General features: G+C 48.5%; 1 protein-coding gene across 1 annotated transcript; it reads left to right on the plus strand.

The window, feature by feature from the left end:
* The first annotated feature begins 488 nt into the window (after positions 1-488).
* NUP88 (nucleoporin 88kDa) lies at positions 489-9,476 on the plus strand. Its single transcript, XM_009074404.1, has 16 exons — positions 489-562; positions 1,167-1,292; positions 1,493-1,579; positions 2,281-2,457; positions 3,494-3,677; positions 4,069-4,219; positions 4,921-5,019; positions 5,148-5,238; positions 5,573-5,674; positions 6,673-6,789; positions 7,177-7,302; positions 7,735-7,800; positions 8,023-8,103; positions 8,383-8,509; positions 8,854-8,972; positions 9,261-9,476. The coding sequence occupies exons 1-16, from the start codon at positions 489-491 to the stop codon at positions 9,322-9,324; spliced, it is 1,791 nt and encodes a 596-aa protein (XP_009072652.1). The 3' UTR covers positions 9,325-9,476.
* Positions 9,477-12,360: the final 2,884 nt, after the last annotated feature.

The raw sequence follows: 12,360 nt of genomic DNA on the forward strand, positions 1-12,360 counted from the left end.
GGTATAAGGGGACGAGGGACCATGAGGGGGATGAGGGACCATGTGGAGTATGAGGGGACGAGGGACCATGAGGGACTGAGGGACCATGAGGGGGATGAGGGAATGAAGGACCATGTGAGGTATGAGGGACCATGAGGGGAATTGAAGGGATGAGGGGACGAGGGGCTGTTAGGGGAAAGGGGAGTGTGAAGGGCTCTGTGGGGCAGGCACAGGGCTGAGGGTCATCACACCCCACCCTCGGTGGGTCTCTCTCTAGCAAACCCATTGCCTCGTGCCTACCCAGAGCTGGGTTTTGCCTCATTCAGTGTATAAATCACTGTCCAGAACAAGGGGGTGTCATACTGCCCTGAGCACTTTTGGCTTGTGGTTAACTGTATCACTTGTCTTTTCAGACCCTGCTGTGCATAAACCCTCCCCTGTTCGAGGTGTACCAGATCCTGCTGAGCCCTGCACAGCACCATGTGGCTCTCATTGGCACCAAGGGGATCATGGTGCTGGAGCTGCCCAAGCGATGGGGGAAGAACTCCGAGTTTGAGGGTGGGAAATCCACTGTCAACTGTAGGTGAGTGAGACCTCAGGGGGGTAATGATGTATGTCCTTGTCCTGCCACTGTGCCTCCACACCTTCCTTCTCTCCTGGGGCACAGAAGGTGCTGGTGGAAGACACTGGTTGTGTCAGGGTTGTAGGGACAGTCACAAATGAAGGTGTTTTGGCTTAGGGACTTGCTGATTGTCGAGTGACCTACATAAATGGCTTTCTAAACAAGCAAGGTGTTCCTCTAGTGTTCTCCAGCCTTTCATAGAATCATGGAATAGTTTAGGTGGGAATGACCTCCATGCCCATCTCATTCCACCCCTGCCAGGGACACCTTCCACTAGCCCAGGTTGCTCCAAGCCCTATCCAGCCTGGCCTTGGACACTTCCAGGTTTCAGCTGTGGTAGCTAACACCTCATGTTCAGGTGGAATTAACAAAGAGCTTCCAGTTCAAGCTGCTCCTCCATCTTTCAGAGTAGTACAGATAAATACCTTGAAACCTAATTGTGTCTCAGCTATAGTACAGATAGTACCTTGAAACCTAATTGTGTCTCAGCTCCTCTTGCCCTCACTTCCCTTTAGAAGTAACTGGGGTGTTTCTGGTGACAGCACAAGTTTCTCCTCTGTTGCAGCACTGTTCCCATTGCAGAGAGGTTCTTCACCAGCTCAACCTCCCTGACTCTGAAGCATGCAGCTTGGTATCCCTGTGAGACCTTGGAGCCCCACATTGTGCTCCTGACTTCAGATAACACTATACGGTAAAACTCCTTTGTGGCTGATGCCTTCAGTGGGGTTTTTTTGGTCGTAGCCAGTCTTGATTTGCCTCTAGACCTTTGCATCCTGCCATTCTTACCAAGGGGATGGGAGGAATTCCAGGCTGAGCCTAGCTGACATTCCCACATCACAGGGAATGTGCAGCACTGGCAGCAGAGTGAACATGGCTTTTTCCTTCCTCCAGGTTCTACAGTCTGAAGGTGCCTCAGACACCCATCAAAGTGATTTCTCTTTCGGACACTGAGGAGGAGACTCTGACAATCAAAAAAGGGTTTGTGTGGCTTCTTGTGCTTTGAAATGTTTCTGCAGAATCAGCTCTGTGTTCTTGGGGCTGTTTTGAAGGAATCAGTGATAAATCTGCCAGAAAATCTGATAGGAATTCTTCAGTTCTAGGACTTCTTCCTGTCACAGTACCTGCACTCTCTCTCCCCCTTTCCTTTCCCTCCCCCTTTCCCTTTCCCTTTCCCTCCCCCTTTCCCTTTCCCTTTCCTCCCCTTCTGCTTCCCCTTCCCCCTCCCTTTTTCCCCATTTCCCCTTTTCCCCATTTCCTTTCCTCCTTCTCCTTTTTTCCCTTTTCCCTTTCATTTCCTTCCCCCATCCTGCTAAAAGAAAGTGGTGACAAACTACAGTGAAGCATTTCTCCCAGTAGCATTTTGAAAACCACACATTGCCTTTAAGATGGGGTGCAGAAAGGCTTTTTGACTGGAGGAATGCAGAAAATAGATCATCCTTCTATTCCCCTCTTGGCCTAGTTGGAAAGGAGAACTCTGAGGGTCTCCAGCAGTCACCTCACAGAGGCACCAGTGTCCCTGCTGTCACCCCAGGGTGGTGCTGGGGGCACTGCAGAAATGAGGTGACAGCAGAAGGATGTCACAGGTGGCAGGGCACTGATGGGTGGGGTTTGGCAGTCACTGGGCACCACATGGACTCTGCAGGCATTGCTGACTCAGCTCTTGTTGTTCCCTGTACCAGGAGAGCCTACACAGCATCCCTGGGAGAGATTGCTGTGGCCTTTGACTTCGGCCCACAGGTGCCTGTCCCAGAGCATATCCTGGGCCAGCGAGGGAGGGAGGAGGTGCTGGGCTACCCCCTGTACATCCTCTATGAGAATGGAGAGACATTCCTCACCTACATCAGCCTGCTGCAGAGGTAGGGCAGGCTCACCCTCAGGGTTCATGGTGTGTGTGGATGTTTGTGCAGTGTCAGGGTGGGAGAGCTGTGCCTCAGCTTGGCTGGGACTCTCTGAGGGGTGCTGGGCTGAGATTTGTTGCATTGCAGCCTCTTCTCTCTCTGTGGCAGTGCAAATAGACTGAAATCCAAAACCAATGTGTCATCCCTTTTCATCTGGATATTAATGGTGCAGTTTTCACTCCTGACAATCCACTGTGCCTTATTTACCATCAGCAATCTGACATCATATCACCAGACTGTGAAAAGACCTGTGGGTCCAGGGCTGTTAAGTGTATTTCACTTCACAGCACAGACATCCTGAGCTTTGGATGAGGCTCAGTGAGCCAGGGGCACCTCAGGAAAAGGAGTATTTGAAGAGCATAGAGAGTTCACAGGCAGGTTCTATAAGGAAAAGTCAAGAAGATTAATCAAGAATATAAACATGACACCAGAAGAAATTCAGAAGATTGAGAAGATGGTGATAGATTTACAAGTTGGTTCTAGTGTAGCTTTGAGAAGATGGTGAAAGATTTACAAGTTGGTTCTAGTGTAGCTGAATATTAAAAGGTGGTTCTTGGGTTAGAAACAGCACTGTGTGCTCTGCATGAGAAATGGATCAGCATTGAGCAGATCCTCTCTGCAGGCAATGAAATGGGCTTAGTCCATCTGAAGTTCTACCTCGAGAGCACAAAATGACACAAAATGCTGCAAGAAACCAATGAAGTAATTAATCTGAGCTTTCTCTGAGCACTTTGTGTTCTTGTATGAAAATGTTTCCTCTTGAACTTTTTGCAGTGTAGCTTTGGTTGTCTTCACAGCATAAAATGTGATTATTGAGCTCCAGTTAGTTCTCAGAGAGCTCCAGCAAGAAGGTGCAGGTTGCACTCTTCATCCTCAGGAGTCTGCACTGCTGCTGCCTAACAGGAATTAGAATTCCAAATCCTTAGCTTGTAGTTACTGTGCAGCAAACCCCACAGGCAGCCATGGGGAAGTCTCCTTTCACCCTTTATTCCAGTGCTGGAAGCCTTGGGAAGCTGCTGGGCCCTCTGCCCATGCATCCAGCAGCAGAGGATAACTACGGCTACGACGCCTGTGCCATCCTGTGCCTGCCCTGTATCCCAAACATCCTGGTGATTGCCACCGAGTCGGGAATGCTGTACCACTGCGTGGTGCTGGATGGAGAAGAGGATGATGAGCAGGTACCTTGTCTTGGTGTTCTTCTAGAAGCATTTTTGTTCGTTCAGTCACAAGGTTGCAAGGTGGCAGGAGGCCTGGGGTGTGTGCCCTGAGGCAGTGAGTCTTCCCCCCATTCCAGCCAGTCCCTGTTGTGCTTTTGCTTTAAACCTCAGTCCTGTGTGCCCTGACAGGAGATCAGGTTTTGATCAAAGTTACTATGAAACAATTTAAAGAGGTTCTTCTAAGAAGAAACCCTGGATTTGAGTTAGTTTTTGAAGTAAAAAAAAAAAAAGCAAGTTGAATCATTTTCCCTGACAGTTAACACTCTTGCCTTGTAACTCTTTCTTGATGCTGTTTCTATTGGCAATTCCCATTTCAATGATGTCTCACAGAAGAATTCAATGCATTTTACAGTCAGAAAAGTCCTGGGACCCAAGATCTGATCTTACTCCTTCCCTGTACGTGTTTGAATGTGTTGAGCTGGAACTTGCACTGAAACTGGCATCAGGAGATGAGGAAGATCCTTTGGAGTCTGATTTCTCTTGCCCTATCAAACTGCACCGAGGTAGGGCTGTCATTCACTTACTCTATTCCATGCATTTAGGATCCATCTGTTTGCAAATTCCCACTGGTATCAAACAAATGGGCATTGGAGTAAGGATTTGCCAGGTGCCCTCAATAAAGCTTTGGAAGGAGCAAAGCCTGGAGGTGCTTCAGTGTTTGCTCAAGGACAGATTACACATGGTCACATGGTACTAAATCCTTTCAGCTGTGGGTTATAAAGTAGAAGTTGTTGGATCTGTGCTGACCTTTGTGTAAGAGAGTGTGACCCTGAGGGAAGAACTACTTATCATCCCCTGTGCTTGTGGGGCAGAAGGTTGGGCAGGATGGAGTGTTTGGGTCTTGTGAGAATGCTGTGTGCTGGCATTAGCTGATCTGCCCTTTAAACCTAGTGGGTTGATACTGATGTGGTGAGATGGGAACAGTTCAAAACTGCTCACGAGGTGTTTCTGGCTCTGGTAACATGGCTAACACACCTGGCTCAGTGCTGATGGGGACAAGATCTTGCCCTGGGGTGTTACATCTGCCTGGGCAGTGAGCTGATAGACATGTTGAGCAGTGTGGTGTGAGGGATGAGTTTTCTCAGTTCAGTGCCTTGTCTTACATTTGCTGTTTAAATTTCAGATCCAAAGTGTCCCTCCAGGTACCACTGCACACACGAAGCTGGTGTCCACAGTGTGGGCTTATTTGCTGTTTAAATTTCAGATCCGAAGTGTCCCTCCAGGTACCACTGCACGCACGAAGCTGGTGTCCACAGTGTGGGCTTGACATGGATCAGCAAACTGCACAAATTCCTTGCCTCAGGTGAGTGAGGACAGGGAGCACCAGCTGAACCTCTGCATTTTGCCAGTAATGGCTTGGTGGATACAGGTGGTACTGAATCCCTGACCCTGCAAAGTGGATCTGATGCATCTTGATGTGTCTCTTTGTAGACGAAGAAGACAAAGACAGTTTACAGGAGTTGGGAGCAGAACAGAAGTGCTTTGTTGAACACATCCTTTGTACAAAACCATTACCATGCAGGTAAAAACCAAACCCTGTTGCTTCCAAATCAGGGAGTTACTCTGGAAAATGTTTATGATTTGCCTTCTTTTGCTGCATTCTTTCCACTGAAAATAACACAGCTCAAAAGAATTCAAACAATACAAATAAGCCATTTATGCACTGGGGTTCTTAGTGTACAGTGAGGGAAGCAGCTTAAATTCTTGTGTTACTGTCTGGAAATCATCTATCAGACCAGCAGAAATGTTCACTTCCATTTCCCTGACCCAGAGCTGTTCCAAAAGAATGAACATGCACAACTTCAGGAACTAAGCACTTTTCTGACCAGGTTATTCTTGTGCTTTCCTCCCTTCAGGCAGCCTGCTCCAATTAGAGGATTCTGGATCGTTTCTGACATCCTGGGGCCCACCATGATCTGCATCACCAACACCTATGAGTGTATTACAAGGCCTCTCTTGTAAGTGATTCTTGACTGGTTTGAAGTCTGTGAGTGCTGCATGGGAAGGATCTCAGGATATCACTGCTTGTCATTACTCTTTGATTCTTTCACCCCAGACTTCTGCATCTCTTAGGACACACAAGGAAGTTTTGCCTTCTGAACACTCCCTGGCTGAGCACCAAAGTGTTGTTATAGTAGTTGCTTACTACTGCTGAGATGTTTGTAGGGGGATATAATTAATCATAGCACTTTTAATGAGTCTTAGGACAAGAGTTGCATCAAAAGGTTCTTGACAGTCTCGTTGGGGGGTTTTCCCTTCATTTTTTTATGATGAGGAATCTGCAAATCACAACCTTTACAGGCAGTGCTGTGGAGATCCTTAATGGGCACCATGGGTATGTGTGCATGGAAAGGGGAAAAATGGGATTTTAGTAACTTCCACAGTTACTTTGTTTGCAGGTGTTGGGAGAGATCCAGAGTAGTGTGGTACATGTGCATTTGCACAGTGGAATGACCACCTGGAGGGGAAGATGCTGTTTTCAGGTTATTTATTGCAGGACAGTGATGAATGTAGGACAGGTACCAAGAGCAGAGCTAGGATTAATGTCAGGTTCTCCTCCAGACCTTTATTTACTTACCTCTTCCCACACAGGTGGGCAGGGACTTGTCAGGCTGCTGTGTCAGGCAGGTCGTGCTGCTGTGCCAGCACTTGCCTTGTTATGGAAATTTCTTTTCCTTAAGTCAAAGGATTTTTATGATTCCTGCTCCTGATTCCAGAGAGAGGCGGGGTGTGAGCTCCAAGGATGGATTTACCACATAATTGAAACAGTTTCTCTTAGAATCTTCTGACTTAACTGCTATAACACAGCAATTCCACCAGGGCTGAGTTCCTCACTCTCACTACCAGTTCTACTCTGACCTAGTTTAAGTTTTGCTGGTTTCAATGTGTCGTCCCGTTTGCTGTTCTGTGGCAGGAGCAAAGTCCACCCTGCATCCCCACCCCTGCTGGGCACCAGGGAGGACACAGACCTGACTGACTCCCCTCTGCGCATCGTGGCCGAGTCGGAGCATTCCTTCGAGAAACACATCCAGAGCATCCTGCAGCGCAGTGCTGCCAATCCCCTGCACCTCAAGTGAGCAAAGATGCTTTCCTGGGGCACATGAAGAGGGAATATTGGGTGTTCCTCAGCTCTTTGGACATTGGCTTGGGCATGGCACAGCTCCTGCAGCTCACTGTCCATACAGGGATGGGAACACCTTGCTCCAGGCCCCTGCCCAAAGCAGGGTGTCCTCAGCCAAGGAGGTTGTTCATCACTTGGTCCACTGGGTCTGGAGTATCTTAATCCACCTTGAGGTTTCCTCGTATGAGAACAATGATTCCTAGCAAAGGGATTCAATTGTAATCCATGACTTCCATAACAAGCCCTCCCCAAGCCCTTAGCATAAGCACTGGGAGTGATTTAGCCTTTCAGAGGAATGTGTCAGAGCAACATTGCCAAAACCTCTCTCTTATTCTTTAGGGCTGGGGATAAAGATGCTGCTCCTCCCCCTGAAGAATGCCTTCAGCTCCTCAGCAGAGCCACCCAGGTGTTCAGAGAGGAATATATACTGAAACAGGACCTGGCAAAAGAGGAAATTCAGCAAAGGTAATGCAAACCCCTCATAAGTGTGTGCTGGATAATAACTCTGTGGCACAGCAGCACTGAGTACCAAGCACTGACCTTCCTTTTGGGGCTAATCCTTGTGAGTGAGTGAAATGTGCTAAATGCAAGGCTAAGAATGAATACCAGCACTAAAACTGAGGGAGTGACTCCTGATCTCTGGAGTGGCTCATAGGGGAGAGGAAGACAGTAAACACACACACACATGAAATACTTCTCTCTCACTGTTGTCTGGGCCTGTGGGGGATAGGAAATCTGACCCTCAGCACTGCTCCTGACAAAGGAAAATTGCATTGAGGCTCTGCTGCTTCTAATCAGTTGGGGCAAAAGGGAAAGGTTTGTTCTCACCTCTGCCCCTTTTTCAGTGGGATTGCTGTTGCAGGTGGTGTGATACTTTTTGTATGTGTTTATTTCAAGAGTGAAGCTGCTGTGGGGACAGAAAAAGAAACAACTGGAAGATTTGAATTACTGTCGAGAGGAAAGGTGAGTATTACCTGTTGTTTTATCCAGTCAAACACCAGGAGTGATGCACAGAGTGGTTACACAGGGCCCTGTGTGACACAGCTGAGAGGTGAAGCATTCCCAGATTGAAGCCTGCAGGTTCACTCCCTGTCCCAGCTTGTTTTCTGGGGTTCCTTGTCCTGTTTGCACATACAGACTTGTGTGTAAATCTAAAGTAAGGAAACCTTTCTCACTTGCGTGAAGGAAGAGCTTGCGGGAGATGGCTGAGCGCCTGGCTGACAAGTATGAAGAAGCCAAAGAGAAGCAAGAAGACATCATGAACAGGTGAGCACAGCAGGCTCTGGCTCAGCACACACTGCTGCCCAGAGGTTTGCAGAGTGGGCAGAAGGTGCTGCACTGGCTTCTGCAATTCCCTGTGTGGAGCTTGGTGGTAAAATTTGGACACTGCAGGTTGAGCCTGAGCCAAATGCCACACGAGACCAGCTGAAAGGGGAGAGTGAAATCATGACTGTGGGAAGCATGACCAGAGCACCAGGCTGCAGGGGTTGGAGCACAACTGGGCTAACAGTTCATTCAGCAACATTTCTTGCTTTGTGCTTCAAGGATGAAGAAAGTCCTTCGGAGTTTCTACTCTCAACTTCCTGTTCTATCAGACACTGAAAAAGATATGAAGAAGGAACTGCAGACAATACATGATCAGTTGCAGCACCTGAGCAATGCTATCAGACAGGTGAGAGGAGGAATTGCCTGCCTGGTGTGTTATTGACAGCTTCTCACTCAGTGCTGACAGAACAGGGTCCTGACAACGGAGCAATTTGTATTTGTGTTAATTAGCAACAACCTACTAAAGGGACTGTGGGTCCAATATAAACCCTCAGAGGACCCACACACCTGGCTCAGCCCTGGCAGGGACATTCCTTCTCTTTGCAGGAGGAAGAGTGCAAAACCAGGCAGATTTTAACCCAGAAAGGATCAATTCATTGCAGTCCAGCACTCCAGGCTGTAACTAACAAGGTGTCACTGTGGCAGGCAGGACCAACACTGACTGGGGCCTTCTCTGTACCTGACTTGTAGGTTAAGATGAAAAAGGAATACCAGCAGAAAAAGATGGAGATGGGTCGGAGCCCTCGAACACCAAGCATCAGCCTCAGTGCCTACCAGACCAAGTGCATCCAGACTGTCCTGAAGGAGGAGTAAGTTCAAGCCTGGCTCCTCCTGCAGCATCCAGGCCTGGCACTCCGTTCCAGGGTGGCATTGGAGCTGTGCTGCAGGAGGGGCTGGTGCCCAGCTGGGGCAGGGGGAGAGGGGCTGCAGCACAGGACATGCAGCACTGTCAGCAGGTGTAGTGCAAGTGCTGTTTGCCCCAGGATGCAGGGCCAGGCTGCATCCAGCAGTGCTCCCATTCCCTCCTTCTACCATCTGAACTGTTTAGCTTTGAGCAAACGACCTGCAGCTTTTTGACTTGGGTCGTTTTCTTGCAGGGGAGAACACATAAGGGAGATGGTGAAACAAATCAATGACATCAGGAACCACGTGAACTTCTAACGGTGAGGACTCTGCACCCAAGGGCTGGAGGAGCTCTGACTGTCCCTGGGCTTGCCCCTTGTATATATAGCATTTGTATGTTGAACAATACACCTTTGACTTATTATTTTCTAAAGAACTGTGAAATAAAATACTTTTGATAGGACTCCTTACATGCTGTGTTCTTTGCTTGTCTCCTGGGATGGTGGAGGAGGTGTTTGATACTCAATATGTCACAGTGCAATACTTAGAGCTACCTCAGGAGTTGGGGATTGCTGCTGCCTTCAGGGGTTATGCTGGGAGAGCCTCCCACCCTTGCTCCATGAGGGGTTCCCAGGGGGAGGAGTAGAAAGACCAGAGCAGTGCACACACACACACACACTTCAGCAGCTTTTTTTTTTTTTTAATTTGGAACACTTTCTCCATAAAGGACACACCTTCAATACAGTTAACAAATGGTTACACTGGAATCCTGGAGACAGCAGAATTCTACACCCACAATTGCACAGGACACCAATGGCTTGGCTCACTGGAATGCAGTATTAACTTCCAAACACTGTTTGCCTTCAGCAAAAGATGGCTCTGGAGTCCCTCTTGACATGAAAAGGCCAATTGAGTATCTGCTGTACACAGACTCTAGTGGACAAGAAATCCTCGTTGTCCCCCCCCCAGTCCCTCAGGAACGGCGCCGTGGCCAAGCTCAGGTTTGGGAAGTTGTACTGCACTGCTAACAACGTGGCACAGCACAGGCTGCTGGAGAAGCTGCACGGGAGGGAGGGCTGGGACAGCCAGGAGTAACAGGGGCTACTGACATGCTGCAAGAACACTTTTTGTACAGATTAAGACTATACAGGTAGAGGAATGCAGACAGAACTCGAGCTCGTCCCTGGTACAGCCTACACCACCACAGTTCCACTGCTAAGCTGCTCTCCCCCTGTGTTCCAGCTGACCTGGGAGGTCACAAGCACTGCCTGAGCGAGGAGAACCTCCCACCCAGCCCCATCCCTCTCCAGGACACCCAGAACTGGAAGGAAGAGCATCTGTGTTCTCGTGTTTATGAGCAGTAACACCCTAATCCACCATCCAGTGAGTATCTACACCAAGAGTTTTTACTACACTTCATTTACAGTCTTCAATTTGCTCTGCAAATTTGGCACACACTGTCTTGGTTTGGTTTTAAAGGCCCCTTTAAGTTTAAGTCTGAGTTCAGCAGAAGCTTGAACTGCTGCTGAAGCTGTGCTGTCCTTCCCAGGAGGGACATCTGGCTGGAGGGAGCACATCTCCCACCACTTCTGTGAGCAGCCAGGGCTCCAATCTCAAAACAAATTGTTTCAAAGGTCTGACCTGAAGTTTCACCAGTTGGTGAAAAGGTGACTCGTGTTCCAATGCTACAATGGTCACAGCTAGTACTGAAACAGGAGGACAAGTGTGCAGGTTCATGATGGAATAAGGTGGTGAGAAGGAAAACCGTGCAATAGTTCCCTGCCCATCCTCTCCAAACTGAAAGGAAGTTCCTCTGTGGGCTCACCCAGTGCCTCCCAGTTCACAAGGGAACTGGGATCACCTCTCCCACCTTTCAGGTGAGTTCTATTCTCAGGCCCCTCCATGCCCTACCACTGTGCCTCAGCCTCCTCTGGAGCAGCACAGCCTCAGGGAAATGCACACACATGCAAACACACCCCCAGGGCCTGCAGAGCTGCATTTGGCCACTGGTTCACTGGTACTGTGGCTACAAGGGAGCCCAAACCGATTGCCCACTCCCCTCCTTCCCCTAGGGGCTGCAGCCACCTGCTCACCCTGACACCACCACACCTGGAGAAAGCTGTGTCAATATTTAAAAAAACAAACCACCAAGGAAAAGTCACCCCAGCCCTGGACTATCTGAAACCACCTGAACCAGTCAGTTACAGCCACAGCTGTTGAGAGCAGACTGGGCTGCTGGGAACAGGCTGGACACAGGGACCAGTGAGGGATGCTGGAAGGAGGTACCAGGCCCTGCCCTTGCTTCTCACACTGGGACGGTCCAGAAACACAACCAAACCTCCTTTTTCTGTGTAAGTCTTCAGGTGCAGCTCCTCAAGCATTCAGATGTGTAGTTTTGTCATGTAACAAGCAGTTCCCTTACAGCTGCTGCACAGCTGAGGTTGTCACCAGTTATGGTAACTAACTCAGTAACCAGTTACACATTAGTTTTTGGGAAGGAACAGAGGAAAAAGCTTTTCGTTCTGCAGCTCCTACTAAAGACCTGTACTTCTGTCTCCAAAGTTTACCCAACAGAACAGGACCCCAACAATTGGAAAACTGAATGCCAAACACCTGGATTTATGGATCAGGACCCAGCTGCTGTCAGCCACAGTTCAGCACATAGTGAGAAAGGTTAAAAACCCTCCAGATCTGGTAATAGCCAAATCCTAAAGACCCAAGCCACACTTCAATTTCACCTTTATGTGAAACTGTCATCTGAAGATGATGACAGCTCTGCCATCTGTTAGTCTAGTTATTACTAAAGTGGGAAAAATGACTTTTGAGTGTCAGGATTACAAAGGGAATTAATTGCTAGGGTGAATAATGCTTTGTTTCTTTCAATGAGTGACAAAGAATTGAGCTTGTATGCTGCTTTTTGGCTGCTTTTAAGGCATTCCTCTTCAAAACCACTGGTTCTGACTTTTTGTTAGTAGCAGGATATACACTGCTAAAACAGGATCTAAGCACTTAAAATATAGTCATGTGCATGACAGTTTGGAGCATGTTCTGTCACTGCTGAAGGTGATGAAGAAAAGCAGATCTCTGGCCAAGTATGTAAAGAAAAACACAGTAAGGAATGGAAGAAAGTGTAAGTTAGAAGCTTTGGACAGTGTGATCTGCTCCTTCAGCCTCCTCCTCCTAACTGAGCTGTAAGTAGGGACCAGTTCAAGAATTGGGTTTGCACCACCTCAACACCTGCAGCCACACAGGAACCCACCCAGCTGTGAGCACAGAACTGCAGCCAAGGGAGCCAGAGGAGGAGGAACACTCATGTTACCACTGTACATTTATAGAACAAGAAACCCAAACCTG

This window comes from Acanthisitta chloris, unplaced genomic scaffold, assembly GCF_000695815.1.
Source record: "Acanthisitta chloris isolate BGI_N310 unplaced genomic scaffold, ASM69581v1 scaffold12465, whole genome shotgun sequence".
NCBI lineage: Eukaryota > Metazoa > Chordata > Aves > Passeriformes > Acanthisittidae > Acanthisitta > Acanthisitta chloris.

Coding starts and splice junctions, on each gene's coding strand:
- NUP88 (XM_009074404.1), top strand. CDS start 489: ATGGTGCTGGAGCTGCCCAAGCGATGGGGGAAGAACTCCGAGTTTGAG. Junction 4,220..4,920: donor CCCTATCAAACTGCACCGAG/GTAGGGCTGTCA, acceptor TTTAAATTTCAG/ATCCGAAGTGTCCCTCCAGG. Junction 8,104..8,382: donor CAAGAAGACATCATGAACAG/GTGAGCACAGCA, acceptor TTGTGCTTCAAG/GATGAAGAAAGTCCTTCGGA.